At 46.2% G+C, this 26,610-nt stretch overlaps 1 protein-coding gene and 2 long non-coding RNA genes across 3 annotated transcripts; 2 read left to right on the top strand and 1 right to left on the bottom strand.

The window, feature by feature from the left end:
• Nucleotides 1-387: 387 nt before the first annotated feature.
• Nucleotides 388-10,727, bottom strand: LOC100285949 (uncharacterized). The gene is made up of 17 exons (NM_001366738.1): nucleotides 10,504-10,727; nucleotides 9,435-9,539; nucleotides 9,079-9,195; nucleotides 8,573-8,713; nucleotides 8,008-8,107; nucleotides 7,607-7,734; nucleotides 7,416-7,487; nucleotides 7,235-7,299; nucleotides 7,069-7,129; nucleotides 6,709-6,826; nucleotides 3,120-3,244; nucleotides 2,682-2,758; nucleotides 2,422-2,527; nucleotides 1,754-1,813; nucleotides 1,370-1,450; nucleotides 1,014-1,253; nucleotides 388-870 (listed from the first exon to the last, which is right to left on the bottom strand). Exons 1-17 carry the CDS (start codon nucleotides 10,591-10,593, stop codon nucleotides 703-705), a joined length of 1,854 nt encoding a protein of 617 aa, NP_001353667.1. The 5' UTR covers nucleotides 10,594-10,727; the 3' UTR covers nucleotides 388-702.
• Nucleotides 10,728-22,596: 11,869 nt separating this feature from the next.
• LOC111589556 (uncharacterized) lies at nucleotides 22,597-24,090 on the top strand. Its single transcript, XR_002748634.2, has 3 exons — nucleotides 22,597-22,843; nucleotides 23,409-23,917; nucleotides 24,019-24,090. It is a non-coding gene; the product is annotated as an uncharacterized lncRNA (long non-coding RNA).
• A 286-nt stretch (nucleotides 24,091-24,376) lies between these two features.
• LOC103629588 (uncharacterized) lies at nucleotides 24,377-24,777 on the top strand. Its single transcript, XR_002263124.3, has 2 exons — nucleotides 24,377-24,516; nucleotides 24,597-24,777. It is a non-coding gene; the product is annotated as an uncharacterized lncRNA (long non-coding RNA).
• The last annotated feature ends 1,833 nt before the right edge of the window (nucleotides 24,778-26,610 follow it).

Here is a 26,610-nt window from a genome sequence, read left to right as displayed (position 1 = left end):
AAAAAATCATTCTTTAGTTCGGATATGCGGTATCTTATCTTAATGGACATATGGGCCATCTTATACGTATACAGAGATTAGAGATGGCTGGTCCAGATTTGTTCCTTTCGGTCATGGCATCTCGTCAGATTTGTCGCCTCAGCACTCACTCTGCCACTCATCACCACAAATCCTTTCCACGGCATGGAAACAGCAAAAGCAATCGCTACAAGGGTCACAAAGACACAAGTCGACACAGGCACAACTGGCGAATGCGGGAGCGCAGATCATGTATGTAGATTACACTGGGATGTGATAGGGGGGGACAGCCTATGATATTCTATGGTTTATAAGCCAAAGAAAAGAAAGATGAAATGTGTAGTAATATAACTAATACACACACAATTCTAAAATTCAAAATTGTAACATGAACATCAGATCCCAGATAAATAATCAACTCCGATTACACAGGTGAGGAGAAAACGTTTGGCTATGAAATAGTACGTATATACATAAAGAATATTGAATTTGGAATGATTGGTGAAGCACTTGGCTCCTTATTACTACCTCCATTCTTAAATATTTGTCATCCACTAGTTTAATTTTGAACTAAAATACAACAGCTTCAACTTATGCTGGCAATGGCCTCCCAGAATCTGGGAGGCAATGCGAACTATTCCCAATCGGTAGGAAGCTAGTCGGGTCAACCAAGAATGTTTTGTTTCATGCACTCAAGCTATGGTTTCCTGGCTCCGTGTAGTTCACCTCTAGCTGCTCAATCTTCTCCAACTTAAATCCGCGGATCCTGATCTCTTCCTTCTCCGAGGCGTCCTTGTAGTCGACATGCTGGATAGTCCAGCCTTTATTCTGTATATGACCGGTAAGTTTAACCTGCAAACAGACATGAACGCATCACGCATGGCATGAACCGCTGGCTGGAGTATGAGCAAAATGTTTCGTTGCTAAGGTAACGACCAAACTACTGAGGTATCTAACAGGACTCTGGGTTAACGGGGCCAAATGTTACGTATTACCTCTGCTTCATCCGCGGCGTTGACAACAAGAGTGCCGTCCAACGAGAGGCCTTCAAGGAAGACGTTCTGACCATTGATGACCAAAGCTGACCTCTGAGAAACTGAAGAGTTCCCGTGCACTTTCTCCTTGACACTCTTGAAGGTGAGACCCCACCGTGGGCTCCAGGTTACGCGTGGCCAAACCTCTACCTCTTGTCCGTTGAAGGTGTGAACAACAGGATCAGCTATCTGAGCACCAGCCTGGAAAAGGGGAGGGGAAAAAGGAGATCGTTGAGCTGGAGCACAAACAGTTTGAGAACCAGCCCGTGGTCACTGGCCAGCGAGCCCTTGCCAAAGGAATATGCAGATGGAATCACCTTTCTCAGAATAAGGCTGTTCGCCCTGTAAATTGCCATCTCTCCGGATGTTGCACTATGATAAGGGTTGCCCTTTGGAACCTGCAAGGCATATCGAATCTTATGATTATACAAACATCACAAGGAAACAAAACTCTGAAAAAAAAGGCAGGTGCTTTGAAGTAACAGAAGCACTGTAACATAAACTTCAAATGCGCAGAAAAAAATGGAGGAACTATACAACCTTTACTACAGGAAAAGCACCAACCTAAATACCTAACAATTAACGGGCCTATCAATTCTAATTCAGTCCCCTTAGCAGAAGTGCTTCGCAATAATGGTAAAAATGTAACGAAGTACAATAAAAAAAATCATCTCAGAGTGAGTTGGAACTTGGAACCATACTTTAGCTGCGTCTTCGGGATTATTCTTCACAGGAGCGTAAGCAAGCCATGTATCCATCACCTAGCATTTAAGTAAATCAAACAATCAAGGCACGATAATAAGAATACAATAATTAGGGATGAACTGCGAAAATATAAATAATAATTTTCGTACTCTGAAAATTATAAATAATATACTCTCCGTTCTTTTTTATTTGTCACGTTTTAATTTAAAAATGAACTAACAGATGACAAATATTCGAGAACGAGGTAGTAGTTAATAACGTGAATATCTTATGTTCAATCTAGTGCTGTTCTTCTCAGAGAAACAAAAGCAACATTGGATTATGCCCACTATCCGGTGATTGTGGTGTTTCTCCCTTGTCTCTGAAAGGTAGAGAAGCATTTAGGATTCCTAACAGAATACTTTAAACAGATTGCCTTTTTGGAGTGAAGGCACTGCAAAGAATTTATAGAATTCCTAATGCTGTGTTATAGCTGCATCATGAACAATATAACACATTGGTAAAATAGCAAGCTTGGGAGGCCCATAGGCTATATTGAGTAGAGGAGAACTGAAAGCGCGAAAGCAGGGGCACTCTTTCAGGGTAATGGTAAAAATGGTACAACTGATAAAGTTGGTTAGCTGATGCATGCTTAGGACTAAATGGATTATCAACTGCCTCTTACTGTGAATCCAACTTTTGCTGAGGGAGGCAACGTCTTTGGATAGTCTTGCATCATGCATTCTAGACGAGTGGATGATTTAAATGCTGTCTTGGTCGAATCAGTATACCTAAATTGACAAAAATGATCAGAAGCTAGGGTTAGACAAACGGCAAAAGTCCATATTAAAAAGCTGTACACAAAACCAATATAGAAAAGGAACTTTAAATATCAATATCACTGTAATTAGAAGTGCATAACAGGAAGTGGTTAGAAAAAAATACTTGGGATTTACAAATTCAGAAATGGCGCCATGTGTTTTCTTGAGCTCCTCAATATATGGTCCAAGCTCCAGTATCAACTACAAAAGCTCAGTGTATTTCTTAGTACAACAAAATATGCACCTTGAACGTAACATCATATAACAATGTTGACAGAGTTCTGTCCAGTTTTAAAAGCAATGGACAAAATGAGCATGAAAGGTTATAACACACATAATGTGACATTGAAGGTAACAGCATCCGCAAAACTCATATTGGTGTTAGCGTTAAATCTCCAAAACATAAGAGCAGGACAATCATTAATAGACGGTTCATGGTTCACCCTCATCCGAAGGGGAATATCAATAAGACATGTTTTCAGTATTTGGTGAACCAAGAGCCACAGATCACTTGCCATGTCTGAACTCATGGTAAATTATCCCTTTGGAACAAATAGTTTACCTGGTTTATATTTCCAGGATATGGAGAATAGCCTGTCTCGCAATTTGAATCTCCATCAGGATGTCCAGTTGCACGAAGGAGTGGATCAAGCTGATTGTACTCTACGTTGATGACCATTGTTCTACCTGAGCACAATAATGGAGTTATGACAAATTTGACAAAATCGTACCATCTGTTAGACTGTGTGTGTGGGCCGGCACCACTGTTGGGCTGCGGGCCCATTAGAGTTAGGGTTGTGAGTCTATATATTGTATCCCATCTATTGTTAATACAACAACCACTTCACTATTCTACATGGTATCAGAGCGACGACACCGTCTACCTCCTGCTCTACATCGACGACATTGTGCTCACGGCATCCACCGCCGACCTTCTACACCGCATGATCGTTGCCCTTCAACGGGAGTTCGCGATGAAGGACCTAGGGCCCCTACACCACTTCCTCGGCATCACCGCCGAGCGCCGGCCCCAGGGTCTCTTCCTCCACCAGCGCCAGTACGCCATCAACATCCTGGAGCGGGCTGGCATGTCTGACTGCAAGCCCTGCTCCACGCCTGTCGACACTCAGGCGAAGCTCTCTGAGGACGACGGGCCTCCGTCGCCGACGCGACGTCCTACCGGAGCCTGACCGGCGCGCTCCAGTACCTCACCTTCTCTAGGCCCGACATCGCATACGCCGTCCATCAGGTGTGCCTGCATATGCACACTCCGCGGGAGCCCCATCTCACCGCGCTCAAGCGGATTCTGCGCTACCTCCGCGGCTCCCTCGACTACGGCCTCCTTCTCCGACCATCCCCGACGTCAGAGCTCGTGGTCTACACCGACGCTGACTGGGCTGACTGTCCCGACACGCGCCGGTCCACCTCCGGTTACGCCGTGTTCCTAGGCGCCAACCTCGTCTCTTGGGCCGCCAAGCGTCAGCCCGTCGTCTCTCGCTCCAGCGCTGAGGCCGAGTACCGTGCCGTGGCCAACGGCGTGGCAGAGGCCTCCTGGCTGCGCCAGCTCCTCCACGAGCTCCACAGTCCCCTCCAGCGCGCCACCCTCGTCTACTACGACAACGTCAGCGCGGTCTACCTCTCCACCAACCCCGTGCAGCATCAGCGCACGAAGCATGTGGAGATCGACCTGCACTTCGTCCGCGAGCGTGTCGCTGCCGGTGACGTTCGGGTTCTCAGCGTCCCCACCACGCTGCAGTTCGCCGACATCTTCACCAAGGGGTTACCGTCGAGTGTATTTTTAGACTTTCGATCCAGTTTCAACATCTGTACAGGATAGAGTTGTGACTGCGGGGGGGGGGGGGGGTGTTAGAATACCCGTTTAGGGTTTGGGGTCTTCCCCGTGTAATGACCATCTTACCCTTTGTAATGGGCCTGGCCTAGTTTACATAGCCTATTAATACATCACCCAACCTCTGTTAGGGTTAGGGTTTACTATTCTACATGGTATCAGATTAGGGTTTCCTTCCTCCCACATCCCAGCCGCCACCTCCCTCCTCCAACCCCCAACCACCACCGGCTTCCGCGCCGCCGCCCCGGGAGGCTCCTCCATCCCTCCTGGGGCGGCCCTTCTCCCTAGCAGTAGCCGCTGCCTCCTCCTCCTCTCTCTCTCTCTCCAGCCGCCACCTTTTCCTTCCTCCACCAAATCTTTCAGCACTGACTGTCGTCGTTGCTGCATCAAATCGGTCTTGGCACGAGTGTAGCTACAAGCTAGCTATAGGTGGCTCGCTGGAGAGATGAGGGCCGAGGGGTGCACGGTGCAGCAGTTGCTGACGGCGGAGGCCGCGGCGGTGGTGAAGCAGGCGGTGAACCTTGCGCGGCGGCACAGGAACGAGCAGGTGACGCCGCTGCATGTGGCGAGCGCGATGCTGGCGGCGCCCACGGGGCTACTGCGTGCGGCGTGCCTCCGCTCACACTCTCACCCGCTACAGTGCAAGGCGCTGGAGCGGTGCTTCAATGTGGTGCTGAACCGCCTCCCCGCGTCGGCCGCGGTCGCCTCGTCGCCGCTGCTCGGCGGGCACGACCACCACCACCACTACTACCCGTCGTCCCTGTCCAACGCGCTCGTGGCAGCGTTCAAGCGAGCGCAGGCGCACCAGCGGCGCGGGTCCGTGGAGAGCCAGCAGCAGCCGGTGCTCGCCGTCAAGATCGAGCTGGAGCAGCTCGTGGTGTCCATCCTCGACGACCCCAGTGTCAGCCGCGTGATGTGCGAGGCTGGCTTCTCCAGTCCCCAAATCAAGGCCATCCAGGGGCACCGCTGCGCCGCCGCCAACTCCTGCTGTCTCTCGCACTACTCGCCACCGCAAGCCACCTCGCTTCCTCGCCTTCCTCACGTCCCTGGACCGACCTGCCAGGTCCAGTCCTCGTCGCCGGCTCTGCTGCGCCGCTGGCCACCTGATCTGCCGCCGTAGCAGGCGCCCCTGGCAGTGGCTCGCTCTCCTTCTACGCTGTCGACTCCCCGTCCATGGCCGAGCAGGCCCTACGTTGCTCACCCCTCCCTCCCGAGGCTCTACAGCGTTGCCCGGATCTGCGCCGCCGCCGCGTCCTCTAACTGCGCTGTCACCGAGCAGTGCCTCCTCTTCACGCTTCTCTTGTCACCGGCGTCACCCATCCCCTGCCAGGTTCGGCGCAGGCCCCTGCCTGGCTGGACCCACCCTGCCGCCCACCCCCTTCATCGCATTCGTTGGATCCGTCGCTGTCGCTGCCTTCCCGGCTGGATCCCCGTTGTTGCGACCTTCCCAGCTCGATCCGCCGTCCCTTTGGCTGGATCACGTCTTCCCGGCTAGATCCGTCGATGTCGTGGCCTTCCCGGCCGGATCTGTCGTTTCCCCTTCTATTCTGTCGCGGGCGCTGACACCATGACCGGCGCAGACGCGTGCGTTGCTGTCGGCCTCCTTGGCAGGGCTCCTTGACGCCCGGACGATCGAAGAAGCAGGAAGGTCGGCCTGTCGGTGCTCTTTTGTTGTGTCGCCCTGCCGACCGTTGACGCTCGAACGTCGACCCCTCCCGAAGGACAGGCTTCTGCTGCGTGTCTCCCGATCGCGACCACCTCGACTTCGGCTACCTCGGTGTCTTGGAGTCCACGCCGGTCTCTTCTCCAGCCACAACATTCGCACCATCACGACGCTGCGACTGCGGGGGATTTCAACCCGTCGGCTCCTATCTTCGGCCTCTACTCCAGTCTCATCGTGTGTGGTGCCCCGTTGCGACTGCGGGAGGATGTTAGACTGTGTGTGTGGGCCGGCACCACTGTTGGGCTGCGGGCCCATTAGGGTTAGGGTTGTGAGTCTATATATTGTATCCCATCTATTGTCAATACAACAACCACTTCACTATTCTACACCATCAGTGGCTAAAAGAAGTGATGTATTCTTTTGTTCAAGGTAAAATAGTCTACAGGATACTGAAAGTGATCACCCTTTGCTGCTGGACACAAAAGATGGCCCAGTTTGCTACTAGACATATTTGTTCTTCTCAAATTTGAATAATTCTTTTTGCTAAAAAACATCACAACGGCCCACAGTTTTTTTTTGTTTAAAACTTAAAAGCCATGAAAAGCTCATATCAAATGGGTAAACAATAGTAAAACCTACCATCGACATGAGTAAGTTTGGTAATTCCTCCAATTGCTTCCTTGGCTTTCCTAGGAACAGCGAGAGAATTTACATTGTAACCCTTGGTGGCACTGACACCTAATGCTGATGGTATTGCCTACAAAATAATCAAGAAAATCAAGTTGTTTCTCTGTAATCAAAGGTCCCGAGCTCAAGAAAGCAGTTGGCCACAAATATATAAGGAACCCTTGGAAAGGTACCTTGGCACTACAATTTGGTACCTTAGGTACCAGATTCATGTAATAATTTTGGTACCTCCCTGTACATTTTCAAGGATAGTAAAAATGCTCTATTTTTAACAATAAAATTATAGCACAGTAGGGAAGCCAGTGTACAAACATTGAAAAGCAATCCATTTGTATCCTGGAAAAAGAGAACCCACTTCCGTCCTTCAGTCTTCCTAACAAAAAACACATAGTATAGTGACATTAAATTACTTCACGATATATGGCAGCTAATTAAAGAAGAAACCTCCAGTGGTGAATTTTTTAATTAATGAGCATACCATTGTTCAAGCAAGCCACTTGAATAAAGAAGAGAATGAACATCTCCATGCCCATGTGGCTTTGTCTGCCAAGTCACAAAACTGGTACTAAGAAAGGTGGACAGAAACTCCGTGTGTGTGGAAACCAAATCATGCTATATTCAAATACAATGTTACTTATCCTGGAATGGAAATTTCAAACCTGAATTTTGTACTTGTCACTTGGGTCTAATGCAAGCCTTGCATCATTGTCAGCTAGACACGCTACTTTTTCCTGAAAATGGAAGAGAATGTACAGTCAACACCAAAAGTAGCAGCCATGTGCTTTGCATATATAAAAGCTACATTTTTACCATAACTATCACATGAATAGAACAAGGGAACAGAAGGAACCTGCTTTAGTATTTTCACTTGAGATGGTTCCATTCCGAAGTAGGAGTTTGACTCTAAAAGCTTGATAGTTAGCGCATTTGTATCATCAGAAGTCATAATAACAAATGGAATCTTTGTTTGGCACCCCTCTGCATGGCAGATGAATAACATCAATCAGAATAAAGCAAGACCTGAACATTCTCTAAGGCCCAACAGTATTACATGTAAAGAATGAAACTGGCAATAAATCAAGTAATTGCCAGATACAAAGGGGCATAAGACAAAATAAAATGAAACCAAGACCTTAATGGAAAGGTTGAAATTCATTTGTAAGCACTAAAACAATGATAGGTTCCAGTTCCATAAAGTACTTGTAAATCAGTAAGTCACTAATCCACTATAGATAAATGTAGAGTACATACCATCAACCATTTTGCAGCTGGCCTCTTGAAAAGCCAGGATAGACTCTATATAGTGTTGAAGGAAACATTTTCCAGTAGTTGTTTCCCGGGGAAGTGCTACCTGACCAAAGAAAGTAACAGAAGCACCAGTGAGAAATTTCAGAAACATGGTTGGATAATCTAAAAACTTTCAAGGCCACAACCTAATGATACTCAGATACCCTTAATCCTGTTTTAGAGTCATAAAGTTTGTGCTTTGAACTAGGAGTTAAAATACTTTACTGCCTGTAAATCATTAAGCTTTCTCACAATCAGGTCCTAAATGATGTTTTTATTTTCTGTGCAGGATGTGTGCAATATCAGCATTCAGCAAGAGAAAAACCTTAACCAAATAACACTATCAGTAAGAGAAAAAAAAAATTAACCAAATGATACTAGCTAAATCATATTTACAAGACACCATACCAGTACAGCAACTACAGCATCTAAATTGAGTTCCAACTAAAGTGTGCCTAGCTACTGTACTACCTCATGAAACAAGCTTAGATATTAGTTTGCTATTCCCAGCTCAGTGGATACTGCATACCTTAATTCCTTTGTAGCCAAGCCTTTCGCCAAGCCCTCCGGCTACAAGAACAAATGCAGCATTGCAGGCTTCTTTTATCCCAGCTGTTTCCAGTGAAACAAAATTGTCATTGCCAAAAGTCAAAACCTCCCCTGAAGGCACCTGTAAGTAAGGTATGGCGAAGTTTATTAGTTGTGTCATCAAGAAGAGAGGAAAAATAAAGGAAGTAGAGAATTACCCAAAATAACTTAAAGAACATCCATTTCAAATTATTAATTCAAACTATTCATAGAACAACTCCCATGAAAAGGATAGATATTTAGGCCAAACTAAGGAGAGGCTAGCTTTTATCTATTAGTTAGGAGAGGCTAGCTTCTTGGTTTTTAAGAAACTAAGAATCTAATTTCTATAAACTGAGTCATAAACTAGTATGTTTGGAACCACCTCAATTTCTATAAACCAGTTTCTTAAAAACTGGGTGCTTACAAACAGGGCCTAAACCATTACCATTGATGAAAAAGACTTACAGAAGGGGTGAAACCATCATATGGGTTTTTGCCTTCCTTTGAATCCGCAAGAAGTTTTTTGGCATTCTGGATGTAAGATACCAGACCTCCAGGATAGCTTGAATTAAGTCGGCGAACCTAAGATAATAGCACAAAATTAGAATAAAAGGGAAAAAAACTTTATACATTTGTGCTTATGAATTCCTTGCATATATTATAGTGCTACTCCATTGACAAACAAGAGACATCTTGGACATCGGAACGTCTTCATAACATAATTTTACTAACACTTTTGTTATAAAACATTTGTAGAACATAGAAAATATATATTTTTATGAAACTACATTGCACTATGTGTTCTGAGTTTGAATACACACCTGATCAAAGAAGCCTCTTTTATTGTCATCATCGACACCTGGTTCAGGCCAGTGTTCGAACAGGTGAATCTGGCCTTCATTCAACAGCATTTTTGCTAGCTCAACCTAGAATCACCAGGCAACAAGAGCGTTGTAGCAGGAGAAAACAAAAACAGGTGTTTCAATCCATCAATTGAACAAACTTAACAAGACATGTAGCACCAAAGAGACTAGATACACTTTGTTATGAAATAATGGTGAGCAATCATTCAGCCAAACCCAGGGCCCATAGGTACTTCCGTGATTCTTGACCGGGGGCCAAGTTAGATGTACATCAGTTGAGGACCATCTTGCTGAACATGTGAAAAAGTGTAGTAGAACTTAAATTGTTCGCCCAGAGGACCACATTATTTATTTTACTAACAAAAACACTGTTCACAACTGAGAACAGAGGAATGTACAGATGTACCAAATGAATACGAGAAGTCGAGAACCATGCTCCCTAATCGCATTGTGGGCCTGTGGCAGGAGCAGAGGGTGGCTGAATTTTAAACACAGCAGTACGACACTAGCACTATTTTAGGAACCAGTAGTCACCATCACGAGAACCACAGAATTCAACTCCGTTTATTCTAAAATTGCTGTGTCATGAGGGTAAATTGTAGCGGTGGAGGCGGGTCCACTTCGCCCCCACCGGACGGGCACCGTCGCCACGTGAGGGGAGTTCAAATATGACAGTGAGCCGAGGTAGTTGGCGTACCGTCCGCTCGTCCGTCATCTGATCATCAGGCCCTACCCCTAAACTCATCCAATCTAATCAGTAATAATCGCCTACGCGGGATGCGAACAAACTGCCAAGTCAAATCAAATCAAATCAGACGGCTGAGCGTCCACACACACACGCGCGGGGCGGAGCATCGCGTCCGACGAAGCCACGGAATTTGGAACCCGCGGCGAGCGGAACGAGACGTGAGATCGGCGCGATTCGAGCGTCGCATCTACTACTAGCACGAGCAAATCAACAGGCAACAGCAACAGAAGGGCGCGCGACCTCTTCCGCACATATAACAGACTAGCAGGCGTCGCTGACCTCGTCGGGCGAAAGCAGCTGCAGGTTCCGCCGCAGCGGGGGGCACGCCGCCGCCCACTGGCCGTAGCCGGCGTCGGTGCCCGGAGCCATCGCGGGCGAGGAGGCTGAACAGAAGGGCGGAGGAGGCGAGCCGCGTCGCGTCGGTGACTGTCAGTTGCGTCGTCTGCGGAGGCGGCGCGGGCAGTGGTGGGATTCGTCGGCTCCGAAGGATCGCGCTGCCAACGCGAGACGCGTAGGAAGGAAATCGAAAACGGTTTCCTTTCTTTAAATGATAATGATGGTAGCCGAAAGTAAACTATATAGCCGACTTCGGGCATGGATGGGCCGCGTCACCCAGCCCGGGCGCGGGGCGCGACGTGCTGCCACCCGGCCCGTTGCGTCATGGGCCGCGTGGAAATCTCTACAACTATTAAGAGCAAAGTATAGACTGCCCCCGCCCTCACCAGCCCACGCCGCGAAACCCGCGCCCCCCCCCCCCCCCGCCGCGATTCACCGCCCGCCCGCGGATCCAGCGTCGCTGTAGCAGCACCCCGCGCCCGGCTCCGTCTTCCTCCTCATCCTCGACGTCGCCGTAGCAGCACCCCGCGCCCGACTCCGTTCGTCGGCGAACCCTCTTCCCCCGCCCCACCGCAGTCCCGGCCAAGAGATCCGGCCGACCCCGGTGAGCTCTCTCGCCGTGCGCACACCTCGCCGAGTGTAACCGCTTTCCTCGTATGGCCCGTGCCTCGCAGGTCGCTCGGACTCGGAGGCCGGCGAGCCGCTCGTTCTGGGCGCCGGGATGCTGCTCGTCCATCTCCGCGCGGCGGACCGGTGGGAGCGCGTGGCCGCGGTGCTGCCCGGGAGGACGGTGGCCGACATTGCGGCGCACTACGACGACCTGGAGGTCGCTGTCGGCTCCATCGAGGCCGGCTTCGTGCCCTTCCCCCGCTACGGCGGCTGCGGCGGTGGCGCTGTTAGCTGTGTATGCGATCGTACACGCAGATGAGCAAGGAGGACGAGGTTCTCGCCACTACGCCCAACAGGTGTTTGATGAATTGCTTCAACCTCATACACAGTGCTTTCAGCTGGGATGCAGTTCCACATCGGCAACCTTGGCCACCACCACATTTGCACTGTGAGTTTGGGTGTGGCCGTGCTAATTTACGTCCAATCCCATGGTCTTCTTTCACCATAGGGGTTTATGAGGTTCTCAAGTTATACACTGGTAACTACAATCAGTATGTTCTAACTCACTCTGAGCTTGAATAGAATCAAATGAAGCAGTACAAATGGGAGCAGGAACTCATCAACGAAGTACTGCCAGTAGAAAGTTGTCGACCTGTGTTATGTGTGCCTGTGGATTTTGCACTCTGATGGGTGCACAGAGGCGAATGCTTGCTCGTCGCCACCTTGCGGTTGCTGCTATGATGAGGAATTGAAAATGCATGGTCGGAAGTGGACACAGCTACTACACTGCATCTTCGAGGTACTTGAGAGCACCTAGAGGGGGGGTGAATAGGTGATCATGTAAAAGTTCAAAACTTAAGCCACAAAAACTTGTTAAGGGTTAGCACAAGTATGGCCAAGTGGCTAGAGAGAACTCAAAACACGATAACCACAAGAAAGCAATCACAGAGTTGACACGGTGGTTATCCCGTGGTTCGGCCAAGTACAAAACTTGCCTACTCCACGTTGTGGCGTCCCAACGGACGAGAGTTGCACTCAACTCCTCTCAAGTGATCCAATGATCAACTTGAATACCACTGTGTTTTTCTTTCCTTTGATCTTTTCCCGTTTGCGAGGAATCTCCACAACTTGGAGTCTCTCGCCCTTACAATTGAGTTCACAAAGAAATACGGAGTAAGGTGGGAATGAGCAACGCACACAAGACTCGAAAATCAGAGCAACAACACGCACACAAGTCGCAACAAGAGCTCGCAACGCAACACAAAGAGTTCACAACTCCACAAGAGCTCTATATGCTATCACAATGAAACGAATGCGTGAGATTGATGTCTTGGTGCTTAGAAGAGTTGTAGGAATGCTTGGTGTACTCCTCCATGCGCCTAGGGGTCCCTTTTATAGCCCCAAGGCAGCTAGGAGCCGTTGAGAGCACATCTGGAAGGCTATCCTTGCCTTCTGTCGTCGGGCGCACCGGACAGTCCGGTGCACACCGGACACTGTCCGGTGCCCGATTTATTTCCTTAAATGGCGAAGCCGACCGTTGCCGACCGTTGCAGATCTGGCGCACCGGACAGTCCGGTGCACACCGGACAGTCCGGTGCTTCCTTCCGACCGTTGGCTCGGCCACGTGTCGCGCGCCGATCGCGCGGCCGACCGTTGGCCCGGCCGACCGTTGGCTCACCGGACAGTCCGGTGAATTTTAGCCGAAGTCGCCGGAGCAAAACCCGAGAGCGGCCTCTTCGGCTGGGGCAGCCTGGCGCACCGGACACTGTCCGGTGCACCACCGGACAGTCCGGTGCCCCAGACCGAAACAGCCTCTTGGCTGTACACAGCCAAGTCTTCTCTTCTCTTCTTCTTTCTGTTTCTAACACTTAGACAAGAATATTAGTACACAAAACCAATGTACTAAGGCTTAGAAACATACCTTTACTTGTGATTTACACTTTGTTCATCCATGGGCACATTTTCACATTTAAGCACTTGTGTTTGCACTCAATCACCAAAATACTTAGAAATGGGCCAAGGGCACATTTCCCTTTCAATCTCCCCCTTTTTGGTGATTTATGCCAACACAACATAAAGCAAGTGGAACAAGTGCAAAATCACTTCAAATAAAAACTCAAATTGGTTTTGATTCAATTTTGGCATATATGGATCACCCTTTGCCACCACTTGGTTTGTTTTTGCAAATCAAACTCAAATCTCTATCTCTAAGTCAAACACACATGATGAAGTATAAAGAGAGTCATTCCAAAAGAGATTGATCAAAGATTTCAAAAACTCCCCCTATTTCCCATAATCAACACTTCTCCCCACAAGAAGCCAACTTTTGACAAGAGACGCAATAAAAGAGTTTTGCTAAAACAAAAAACTCTATTCTACTGTTTTCAAAATCTCTCAAGTGGTAGCTGATCCATTTATCGCTTTGGCCTTTATTTTCTCCCCCTTTGGCATCAAGCACCAAAACGGGATCAATCTTGGCCCTTTTTAACCCCATTGCCTCACCAAAGTCTTCAATTAAGAGCAAATGGCAATAAGATTTCATGAGATGAACTTGGAATTAGTTACCCTCTCATCGGAGTGCAGTGGAAGTCTTTCATGGTCCAAGTCCACCTTTTCCCTTTCAATCCTCCTTCGAGACTAAATTATCAAACTCAAGCACATGGTTAGTCTCAAAGGGTCAAGTTGTAACACATCTCCCCCTAAACATGTGCATCACTTTGCAACGGACTTGTGAGGTCCAGGGAGTGTTTGTACAACTTGAGCACCATAATAAGCAACAAAATGCAGAATGAACATGATCAAAGGCATAAACACATGTATGCTACAATTCAATCCAAGTTCCGCGAATCTAAGACATTTAGCTCACTACGCAACCTGCAAAAGGTCTTCTCATCTAGAGGCTTAGTGAAGATATCGGCTAGCTGGTTCTCGGTGCTAACATGAAACACTTCGATATCTCCCTTTTGCTGGTGGTCTCTCAAGAAGTGATGCCGGATGTCTATGTGCTTTGTGCGGCTGTGCTCAACAGGATTCTCCGCCATGCGGATAGCACTCTCATTATCACATAGGAGTGGGACTTTGCTCAGATTGTAGCCAAAGTCCCGGAGGGTTTGCCTCATCCAAAGTAGTTGCGCGCAACACTGACCTGCGGCAACGTACTCGGCCTCAGCGGTGGATAGGGCAACGGATGTTTGTTTCTTAGAGTTCCATGACACCAGGGACCTTCCTAAGAATTGGCACGTCCCCGATGTACTCTTCCTATCGACCTTACATCCAGCATAGTCGGAGTCTGAGTATCCAACTAAGTCAAAGGTAGACCCCTTTGGATACCAGAGCCCGAAGCAAGGCGTAGCAACCAAATATCTAAGAATTCGCTTCACTGCCACTAAGTGACACTCCTTAGGATCGGATTGAAATCTAGCACACATGCATACGCTAAGCATAATATCCGGTCTACTAGCACATAAGTAAAGCAAAGAACCTATCATTGACCGGTATGCTTTTTGATCAACGGACTTACCTCCTTTGTTGAGGTCGGTGTGTCCGTCGGTCCCCATCGGAGTCTTTGCGGGCTTGGCGTCCTTCATCCCAAACCGCTTTAGCAGATCTTGCGTGTACTTCGTTTGGGAGATGAAGGTGCCGTCCTTGAGTTGCTTCACTTGGAACCCAAGGAAGTAGTTCAACTCGCCCATCATCGACATCTCGAATTTCTGCGTCATCACCCTGCTAAACTCTTCACAAGACTTTTGGTTAGTAGAACCAAATATTATGTCATCGACATAAATTTGGCACACAAACAAATCACCATCACACGTCTTTGTAAAAAGAGTTGGATCGGCTTTCCCAACCTTGAAAGCATTAGCAATTAAAAAGTCTCTAAGGCATTCATACCATGCTCTTGGGGCTTGCTTAAGTCCATAGAGCGCCTTAGAGAGCTTACACACGTGGTCGGGGTACCGTTCATCCTCGAAGCCAGGGGGTTGCTCCACGTACACCTCCTCCTTGATTGGCCCGTTGAGGAAAGCGCTCTTCACATCCATTTGGTACAACCTGAAAGAATGGTGAGCGGCATATGCTAGCAAGATACGAATGGACTCTAGCCTAGCCACAGGAGCGAAAGTCTCCTCAAAGTCCAAACCTGCGACTTGGGCATAACCTTTTGCCACAAGTCGAGCCTTGTTCCTCGTCACCACCCCGTGCTCGTCCTGTTTGTTGCGGAACACCCACTTGGTTCCCACAACATTTTGCTTCGGACGAGGCACCAGTGTCCAAACTTCATTGCGCTTGAAGTTGTTTAACTCCTCTTGCATGGCCAACACCCAGTCCGGATCTAGCAAGGCCTCTTCTACCCTGAAAGGCTCAATAGAAGAGACAAAAGAGTAATGCTCACAAAAATTAACTAATCGAGATCGAGTAGTTACTCCCTTGCTAATGTCACCCAGAATTTGGTCGACGGGATGATCCCTTTGAATCATCGCTCGAACTTGGGTTGGAGGTGCCGGTTGCGCTTCTTCCTCTATCACTTGATCATCTTGTGTTCCCCCTTGATCAAGCGCCTCCACTTGAGGTACCTGTTTGTCATCTTCGGTTGGGGGATGCACCATAGTTGAGGAAGAAGGTTGATCTCGTTCATCTTGTTCCTGTGGCCGTACTTCTCCAATCGCCATGGTCCGTATAGCGGCCGTCGGAACATCTTCTTCATCTACATCATCACAATCAACAACTTGCTCTCTTGGAGAGCCATTAGTCTCATCAAATACAACGTCGCTAGAGACTTCAACCAAACCCGATGATTTGTTGAAGACTCTATACGCCTTTGTATTTGAGTCATAACCTAACAAAAACCCTTCTACAGCTTTGGGAGCAAACTTAGAATTTCTACCCTTCTTTACTAGAATGTAGCATTTACTCCCAAATACACGAAAGTACGATACATTGGGTTTGTTACCGGTTAGTAGCTCATACGATGTCTTCTTGAGGAGGCGATGAAGGTAGACCCTGTTGATGGCGTGGCAAGCAGTGTTAACGGCTTCCGTCCAAAAGCACTCGGGGGTCTTGAACTCTCCTAGCATCGTCCTCGCCATATCGATGAGCGTCCTGTTCTTCCTCTCTACCACACCATTTTGTTGTGGTGTGTAGGGAGCGGAGAACTCGTGCTTGATCCCTTCTTCTTCAAGGAACTCCTCCACTTGAAGGTTCTTGAACTCAGATCCGTTGTCGCTCCTTATCTTCTTCACTTTGAGCTCAAACTCATTTTGAGCTCTCCTGAGGAAGCGTTTGAGGGTCCCTTGGGTTTCGGACTTTTCCTGCAAAAAGAACACCCAAGTGAAGCGGGAAAAGTCATCAACAATAACTAAACCATACTTACTTCCTCCTATGCTCAGATAGGCGACGGGTCCAAAAAGGTCCATGTGCAGCATCTCCAAGGGTCTTGATGTCGTCATCACATTTTTGGTGTGATGAGAGCCTCCCACCTGTTTCCCTGCTTGACAAGCTGCACAAGGTCTATCTTTTTCGAATTGAACATTAGTTAGACCTATCACGTGTTCTCCCTTTAGAAGCTTGTGAAGGTTCTTCATCCCCACATGTGCTAAGCGGCGATGCCACAGCCAGCCCATGCTAGTCTTAGCTATTAAGCATGCATCTAGACCGGCCTCTTCTTTTGCAAAATCAACTAAATAAAGTTTGCCGTCTAATACACCCTTAAAAGCTAGTGAACCATCACTTCTTCTAAAGACAGACACATCTACATTTGTAAATAGACAATTATACCCCATATGACATAATTGACTCACAGATAGCAGATTATATCCAAGAGACTCAACTAAAAACACATTAGATATGGAGTGCTCATTAGAAATAGCAATTTTACCTAAACCTTTTACCTTGCCTTGATTCCCATCACCGAATATAATTGAATCTTGGGAATCTTTATTCTTGACGTAGGAGGTGAACATCTTCTTCTCCCCCGTCATATGGTTTGTGCATCCGCTGTCGATAATCCAGCTTGAACCCCCGGATGCATAAACCTGCAAGGCAAATTTAGGCTTGGGACTTAGGTACCCAACTCTTGTTGGGTCCTACAAGGTTAGTCACAATTTCCTTAGGGACCCAAATGCAAGTTTTATCACCTTTGCATTTTGCCCCTAACTTCCTAGCAATTACTTTTCTATCCTTTCTACAAATTGCAAATGAAGTATTCAAAGCACAATAAATTGTAGAAGGTTCATTCACTACTTTCCTAGGAGCATGAATAACATTCTTTCTAGGCACATGATGAATAGCATTTCTCCTAGACATATTTCTACCATGCATAACATGAGAACTAGAAGCAGTCATAGCATAAGAGTCATAAGCATGTGAATCAAACACATCATGACCTCTGAAAGCATTTCTAGAATATCTCCTATCATAGTACATAAAAGCATGGTTCTTTTGCACATTACTAGCCATAGGGGCCTTCCCTTTCTCCTTGGCGAGAATGGGAGCCTTATGGCTTGTTAAGTTCTTAGCTTCTCTCTTGAAGCCAAGTCCATCCTTAATTGAGGGGTGTCTACCAATTGTGTAGGCATCCCTTGCAAATTTTAGCTTATCAAAATCATTCTTGCTAGTCTTAAGTTGAGCATTAAGACTAGCCAGTTCATCATTAAGCTTGGAAATTGAAACTAGGTGTTCACTACAAGCATCAATGTCAAAATCTTTACACCTAGTACAAATTTCAACATGTTCTACACAAGAATTGGATTTATTTGCTACTTCTAATTTAGCATTTAAATCATTGTTGACACCTTTCAAAGTAGAAATGGTTTCATGACAAGTAGATAGTTCAAAAGAAAGCATTTCATTTCTTTTAACTTCTAAAGTATAGGATTTTTGTGCCTCAACAAATTTATCATGCTCTTCATACAACAAATCCTCTTGCTTTTCTAAAAGTATATTCTTTTCATTCAAGGCATCAATTAATTCATTAATTTTGTCTATCTTAGATCTATCTAAGCCCTTGAACAAACATGAATAATCTACTTCATCCTCATCACTAGATTCGTCCTCACTTGAAGAAGCATAGGTAGAGTTGCGAGTACATACCTTCTTCTCCCTTGCCATAAGGCATGTGTGACGCTCGTTGGGGAAGAGGGTTGATTTGTTGAAGGCGGTGGCGGCGAGTCCTTCATTGTCGGAGTCGGACGAGGAGCAATCCGAGTCCCACTCCTTGCCTAGATGCGCCTCGCCCTTTGCCTTCTTGTAATGCTTCTTCTTTTCCCTCTTGTTTCCCTTTTCCTGGTCACTATCATTATCGGGACAGTTAGCAATAAAATGACCAAGCTTACCACATTTGAAGCATGATCGCTTCCCCTTGGTCTTAGTCTTGCTCGGCTGTCCATTGCGACCCTTTAGCACCGTCTTGAATCTCTTGATAATGAGGGCCATTTCTTCTTCATTAAGACCGGCCGCCTCAATTTGCGCCACCTTGCTGGGTAGCGCCTCCTTGTTCCCTGTGGCTTTGAGAGCAAAAGGTTGCGGCTCGTTGATCGGTCCATTCAAGGCGTCGTCCACATACCTTGCCTCCTTGATCATCATTCGCCCGCTGACGAATTTTCCTAGGACTTCTTCGGGCGACATTTTGGTGTACCTGGGATTCTCACGAATATTATTCACCAAATGAGGATCAAGAACGGTAAAGGACCTGAGCATTAGTCGGACGACGTCGTGGTCCGTCCATCGCGTGCTTCCGTAGCTCCTTATTTTGTTGATAAGGGTCTTGAGCCGGTTGTATGTCTGAGTTGGCTCCTCGCCCCTTATCATCGCGAACCGTCCAAGCTCGCCCTCCACCAACTCCATTTTGGTGAGCAAGGTAGCGTCATTTCCCTCATGAGAGATCTTGAGGGTATCCCAGATTTGCTTGGCGTTATCCAAGCCACTCACTTTATTATATTCATCCCTGCACAATGAGGCTAGAAGAACAGTAGTGGCTTGTGCATTCTTATGGATTTGCTCATTAATGAATATAGGACTATCCGAACTATTAAAGTGCATTCCACTATCTACAATCTCCCATATGCTAGGATGGAGAGAGAATAGGTGACTACGCATTTTGTGGCTCCAAAATCCGTAGTCCTCCCCATCAAAGTGTGGGGGCTTGCCGAGTGGAATAGAAAGCAAATGTGAATTTGAACTTTGCGGAATACGAGAGTAGTCAAAAGAAAAGTTAGAATTAACCGGTTTCCTTTGTTTGTCGTGGTCGTCGTCCTTTTGGGAAGAAGAGGACTCATCGCTGTCGTAGTAGACGATCTCCTTGATGCGTCTTGTCTTCTTCTTCTTCCCATCTCTTCGCTTGTGGCCCGAGCCCGAGTCATTGGACTTGTCATCCCTTGGCTCGTTGACGAAGGACTCCTTCTCCTTGTCGTTGATCACAATTCCCTTCCCCTTAGGATCCATCTCTTCGGGCGGTTAGTCCCTTTCTTGAAGAGAACGGCTCCGATACCAATTGAGAGCACCTAGAGGGGGGGGGGTGAATAGGTGATCCTGTAAAAGTTCAAAACTTAAGCCACAAAAACTTGTTAAGGGTTAGCACAAGTATGGCCAAGTGGCTAGAGAGAACTCAAAACACGATAACCACAAGAAAGCAATCACAGAGTTGACACGGTGGTTATCCCGTGGTTCGGCCAAGTACAAAACTTGCCTACTCCACGTTGTGGCGTCCCAACGGACGAGAGTTGCACTCAACTCCTCTCAAGTGATCCAATGATCAACTTGAATACCACTGTGTTTTTCTTTCCTTTGATCTTTTCCCGTTTGCGAGGAATCTCCACAACTTGGAGTCTCTCGCCCTTACAATTGAGTTCACAAAGAAATACGGAGTAAGGTGGGAATGAGCAACGCACACAAGACTCGAAAATCAGAGCAACAACACGCACACAAGTCGCAACAAGAGCTCGCAACGCAACACAAAGAGTTCACAACTCCACAAGAGCTCTATATGCTATCACAATGAAACGAATGCGTGAGATTGATGTCTTGGTGCTTAGAAGAGTTGTAGGAATGCTTGGTGTACTCCTCCATGCGCCTAGGGGTCCCTTTTATAGCCCCAAGGCAGCTAGGAGCCGTTGAGAGCACATCTGGAAGGCTATCCTTGCCTTCTGTCGTCGGGCGCACCGGACAGTCCGGTGCACACCGGACACTGTCCGGTGCCCGATTTATTTCCTTAAATGGCGAAGCCGACCGTTGCCGACCGTTGCAGATCTGCGCACCGGACAGTCCGGTGCACACCGGACAGTCCGGTGCTTCCTTCCGACCGTTGGCTCGGCCACGTGTCGCGCGCCGATCGCGCGGCCGACCGTTGGCCCGGCCGACCGTTGGCTCACCGGACAGTCCGGTGAATTTTAGCCGAAGTCGCCGGAGCAAAACCCGAGAGCGGCCTCTTCGGCTGGGGCAGCCTGGCGCACCGGACACTGTCCGGTGCACCACCGGACACTGTCCGGTGCACCACCGGACAGTCCGGTGCCCCAGACCGAAACAGCCTCTTGGCTGTACACAGCCAAGTCTTCTCTTCTCTTCTTCTTTCTGTTTCTAACACTTAGACAAGAATATTAGTACACAAAACCAATGTACTAAGGCTTAGAAACATACCTTTACTTGTGATTTACACTTTGTTCATCCATGGGCACATTTTCACATTTAAGCACTTGTGTTTGCACTCAATCACCAAAATACTTAGAAATGGGCCAAGGGCACATTTCCCTTTCAGTACTGTCCAGCAACATGAGCTCCTCATTCTCATTTATTCAGGATCGTCACATATTTTTATAAGTGACAAATGGCAGCCAAGGTTGTCAGGTGTTCAGACATTAGATCGCAGACTGGCGGTCAAAGTAGCTAATGGGCATATGATCTCCTGTCCTCATCACTTGCCAGATGCTGAGTGGTTTATATCAGGCTACCAGGCGCAAGACATCACTTGCCAGGTGCAGGACAATGGATTAACACAGCAGTTAAGCAGTTCTACTGATGAGCTGAAGAATGCAGTCAAGGATAATTTCCAAAAGAACAACCAATTTCTGGTGTCCATGTCCAGTACTGAGCAGGCATCTTTGAGCCAGTCGGCACAACACTTGGCGAACAGCTACCTGATGACGCCCAAGTCTACTCATGAGAAGAAAGTTGTGCCCAGGTCGTTGCCATCTTGTGCAGCAGTGCAGCCCAAGAAGTCTAAAATGCCAAGCTTGGTAGCCAAGTTCTTGGGACTTGACGGATTGCCCTCGCCGAAAGGCAAATATACAGTGAAAGACGACAAGATCAAGACAGCGAGTTCACCAAGAGCTATGTTCGATATCGAGATGCCCAAGCCGAAGAGGCTACTGCAACAATTATTAAGACAGAAGTCTGGTTCTGGTACTGAGATGCCTCGGCCAGAGAGGTCCCACGAGAGCAATTTCGTGTCCAAAGGAATTTTGCCGGTTCACAGAACATCATCGTCTTCATGTACTACCAGAGCGATTCAAGAGGCTGATGTCGAGCCTAAACCTGTAGCTTCGATTCTCTACACACTTGTAGAAGCTGGTCCTACACCATCAGCGGCTTGGGGGCAAGCCGCATTTTAAGGAGTGGGGAATGTTAGCTCCGCTACACAGGAAGCACAGAGGATGTGTCGGCGTCAAGCAAGGAGCTGTTGTCAGCAAAGGAAACTGAAGACACGAGCAACCTAAAGACAGATGAAGAAAGGGCGTGGAAAGCTGGAGTTCGCAAGAATAGGCCAAGGTGGAAAAAGAAACTTAATACAAAGTATCATGGGCCAACTTGGGTCGTGTAATAGGCACAATAATATTTCTAGATGGACCTGGGCCGCGTACTAGGCAGCAACCATGTGATATAAGGGACATTACGATACGGAAGGAAGATAACAAAGAACAGAAAGCTGATTTCCGTCGCAAACTATCTCTCTTCTCTGCATTCCATTCGCCTTCTTCGTCTCCAATTCTCTTCCTCTCTACCACTACGCTAACAGGCGCGTCGCAGTGGGCCGCCGGGTTCACGTTCGAGTGGGACGGCGACGCCGGCAGGACGGGCTTTAAGCGCTCCTGCCACGTGGTTGGCGGCGGCAAGCGCGAGCGCGGGCCAGACCACGAGCGCAAGAAGGGCATCCCCTGGACGGAGGAGGAGCACAAGTAAGCAAGCACAACCCCAGTTAGTTGATCCTCGATCTCACTTGCGCGCTAATCTCGCTTGGTCGCCTCCCTACCGTAGGTTGTTCTTGCTGTTTTGTAATGTTTGTTTTCTTTAACTTCATTTTGTCTGCTGCATGTTTTCCTTAATCCACATATTTGTTTGCATCAGTACTTCTGATGCATGATAAGCCCCAAGTTTAATACCTTTCCGGTTGAATTTTGCCTGCAAATTCATTTTCCACTTTTATGCATAATAATAACCAGGCTTTCTGTGATTTTGCTGCGATAAAAAATGAAATAAGGCACATGGCCATGCTTTGCTCTTTACCTGATCACCTGTTTTACCTTGTGTATTGCAGGCAGCTGACTGGCAATCAAGTTTTTCTAATCCACCAAGGAAGATCATAGTACTGATATCACGCCTTCTCAGTGATGCACATCGGTATATTTTGCGATGCCTGAGCAACCATGGAACCGTCTCACATTGTACTGTACTAACAGCTATTTCAGAGGTGCTTAATCCCTGCAAGAGTATGATGTGTGTAGTCTAGATTGCTTTTGAATTGCCTGAATTCTGCCATAAAATTTATGTCTTGTCATACATATTTCCCTATAGTATATTTGGATGAATTTACGAATTTTTTGCTTACTTCTCTTTTGAAAAGCAGAAATATTCTTGTCAGATTCAAATAGATTCTGTAGGCGGCACTTCTTGTATCTGAACTGTTTGATCATTTTATCTTCTCAGTTATAGTCTTGCAGCAACTTGCATAGTTGCATGTTCCTAGCGGATTCGCCACACTTTCTGTTTGCCTAAGATTAGGTATAGTAAGGTTAGGCACCACCAACCAAACAGGCAATGTATGACAATACCTTATTCACTGTTTACTATATGCTTGAGGAATATGGTTTCTTTGTAATCCACGATAACTTCAGCATCACTGAGAAAAATGCTACATAACTGTTTATCGTACTATCGCTATTCATCTTGTTTTTGAAAGTGTGCTTGAAACTATATCGATATACTGCCTTCTTTTTTTTGCAAGGACCTTGAATCATTTGGGAAATTTAATGCAGATTGGACACTCAGCATATGTTGATTCTCCACTCGGGCCAGATGCGTTTCGGGAATATGAAACCTTACTTATTCAGGACCATGATGAGCTTCTTAAGAAGTCTGAGAATTTAGACAGACATAAAGAAAGCATTCATAAAGAGGCGAGTGATTTTACCTCTAACGTTGATAATTATTCTAAGTGGGGTTCTGGGGTGCATTATGGCTCTAATTCTGAATCCAGCCCAACGAAAAGGGATTTTTTGATGACGAAATGGGCCAGGTAGAAGCAAGAGGGAGAAGACTGTTTGTAGTTGTGCGTCACTTTCCGATGATTTTCTCTCCTATTTCCTCAAGGGTTTTTGTTTTGCCCTCTGAAGGCATAATTGCTGACTCAAGCCTGTCGAATCATCATGAGGATTCCCTTGGCTCTGGTTTACCCTCCATATCTACTAGTAAACCTTTTGATAGTGACGAGGTACCACCAGGAGTGACATTGACTACCCAGTTTCTGTACCATTTGGCCAATAAGGTAATGATTTACACATCGAGATTATTCTCTTGTGACTTTTATCTGTTCTTTAAAGTCATACACTTTGTTGATCTCAATTCTTCATTGTAAAATGTGTGCAGATGGACCTAAAGCTTGATATATTTTCACTTGGTGATACATCAAAGGTCATTGGAAAGCTGATGATGGATATGAAAAGCTAAAATCGTCCCATTATTTTACCTAATGTCCTGTAACTAATTGACATCAGAGTTTGGCATAAGCGCATTGTTTGGAATACTGGACATAGGAGCGTTAAAGATTGGTGATCTGGATTATGGTGGTACAGTGGCTAGGAATGCACTTGGAGTTCAATGCTTAGGGAATGAGTTTTCTTCGTACCTCAGGACACTTCAGATGGTTGTTGTAGTTCATATATGCACCGTCGACATTGTTATACAACAATGTTACATTTGCACGGAACTGAACGCTTCTATTTTAATGAGCTTTTATTGCTTTGTTTCGACGCGGCATCATGGCTTTTGGAACCAAGTTGTTAAAGCTGCATTTTGGATATTGAATCAGTTGTTTCTGGAACGTTTTGCAGATCACCAGCAAGATCGAAATCTCCTAATGTTTCTGTAAGTTCCCTTCATCATTTTGATAATATTTTTTTGTTATTTTGTTGCCTATTTTTATATCTACTAAAATGTCAATGTAGCCAGCAAATGGTGAAGCAGCAAGCCCCAAGAAGCAGAGCCCATCTGGCTCACGCTCTCCTGATGTAAAATGATTCTACTCTTATTTGTTGTAGTTGTTAATGGCAAACACAGCTGAACTGACAACAATCGGTCAAAATTTGCAGGCGAAGCCTGAATAAAATTGCTATGCTGTTAAAGGATTCCAGATGGAGTCAGGAACTCTTCTTTTCTTAACATTTGTCAAAATTTGCTGTAATTATATGGCCATAATCAATTTGGATTTGGTTTATCATGAAACTTGTTTTAGTTCAACAATAAATCTAGGTATAATATTGTATTGGTTGCAATTTGTAATGGTTTAAAGGTCATGGATCAACTTTCTTAATTGTTACTTGATTGTTCTTGCTTGTTCTTGCATATCCCTGCTATTTGTTTGATGGCTACCATTGTTACTTGATTGTTCTTGCATTTCCCTGCTATTTGTTTGATAAGAAATTGTGCATCACATTGTTCTTTGACACTGAATTGGCCAGGTTCAGTGTAATTTTAAGTGCAGGGCTGCACAATGAAACATCGGTTCAGTCTACAAACAACACATATTGAGTGTACTCTCACTAAAACACATGTTCAGTCATACACAGGTTCAGTCAACATTGCAGGTTTAGGTTAGTAACTGAACCTTGTGCATGTATATTCTGTTTTTTTGTCAGGCCTTGTTGATTAAAGTGATTAGTTTTGTGTACTCTGGAAGAGAAACCTTCGATGCTTACTGGTGACTTATTATTATTGTTAGAGATAAATCTGTACAGCCCCATAGGGCTTCTATATTTTTGGTATGATTCTATTTATGGTAGAGATAGAGTTTGTTGCCATTAGGTTGGGCTTTGTAGTGCAATGGTTAATTTTATCACATGCCTCTCTTTCTATCAGGATTGATCTTTACACATACAATCAATCAGCTTCCAGTATCGGCTCCTTAACCTGACTAAATTGTTTTGCTTATTAAAAATTGCAAAGTGTTCCTATTCAAGTTGGGCAAACACCCCACTCTTGCAGTACTTTATCTCATTGCTAACTTGAGGGAAGCTCAATGCCTTTCAGTCTCTTGAGCTATCTGCACTACAGGAACGTAAAGCATTTTCAGCGGGAAATTGGTTTGCAGAAGATAAGCCGGAGGGAAGCAGTGCAGAAGATAATCACCCGAGTTGTTGCAGTGCTGAGCGCCAACGAAGAAAAGTAAACAAGCGACGCAAAAAAAGGATCTGTGGATGTCCAGCTGCGTCGGGAGGTGGCTACATCAACAAATGAAAAATAAAAAAGTGAACTGTCGACATCCGGCGCGTTGGCTACAACAAGATATGAAAAATCATGCGCAAAAAAAGCAACGATATGATTTGGTTGTTGAGATTTTACAGATTATCATCTAAAATTAGAGTTTGTTGTATACACCCATCCATTAGGAACTTGTCTATTTTTTTTACAACCCTAAGACTCTAAATTTTGCTAGGATTTATACCTAGGCTGTTGGAGTTGCTTTAATTTGTTGTATTCCTTATTCTACTCAGATGTAGTGGTTATGATATGTTGGGTAATCATCGGCAAGCCTACTTACTTGTGTCTATCTTTTGATGAAAGTTGTTATGATTATCTTTAACTTTTGTAGTGTTGCTGCATGTTGTATTAACCTTTATCATCTTAGGGCTTGTTTGTTTCACTATCAATCCATGTGGATTGTGTGAGATTAGGTGAGTTTAAATCCTAAATAAACCAAAATCGTTCATAATTTTTTTCAATCTCATCTAATCCATATGAGTAGAGATGGCAATGGGTACCCGAAACCCGAAACCCGATGGGTTTTTACCCCATTAGGGTACGGGTTTGGGTCAATTTTCATACCCATGGGTTTGCTAATGGGCATAAATGTATACCCGACGGGTTCATGGGTACGAGTTTGTTCCTGTAGTACCCAAACCCGTGAACCCGTGGGTTTTTTAAACCCGACCAAACCTAGTGCATATTGTCATTTTATTTTAT

This window comes from Zea mays, chromosome 6 (assembly GCF_902167145.1).
Source record: "Zea mays cultivar B73 chromosome 6, Zm-B73-REFERENCE-NAM-5.0, whole genome shotgun sequence".
Lineage (NCBI taxonomy): Eukaryota > Viridiplantae > Streptophyta > Magnoliopsida > Poales > Poaceae > Zea > Zea mays.
Note: the sequence above shows the minus strand (reverse complement) of the source record. Positions and strands in the feature narration are given on the sequence as shown.

What these genes read in the sequence shown, in the direction of transcription:
- LOC100285949 (NM_001366738.1), bottom strand. Translation starts at nt 10,593, where the DNA reads ATGGCTCCGGGCACCGACGCCGGCTACGGCCAGTGGGCGGCGGCGTGC. An exon ending in AGCTGCTTTCGCCCGACGAG is followed by an intron (nt 9,540 to 10,503) that starts GTCAGCGACGCC and finishes TGGTGATTCTAG; the next exon opens with GTTGAGCTAGCAAAAATGCT. An exon ending in TTGGCTACAAAGGAATTAAG is followed by an intron (nt 8,108 to 8,572) that starts GTATGCAGTATC and finishes TTCTTTGGTCAG; the next exon opens with GTAGCACTTCCCCGGGAAAC.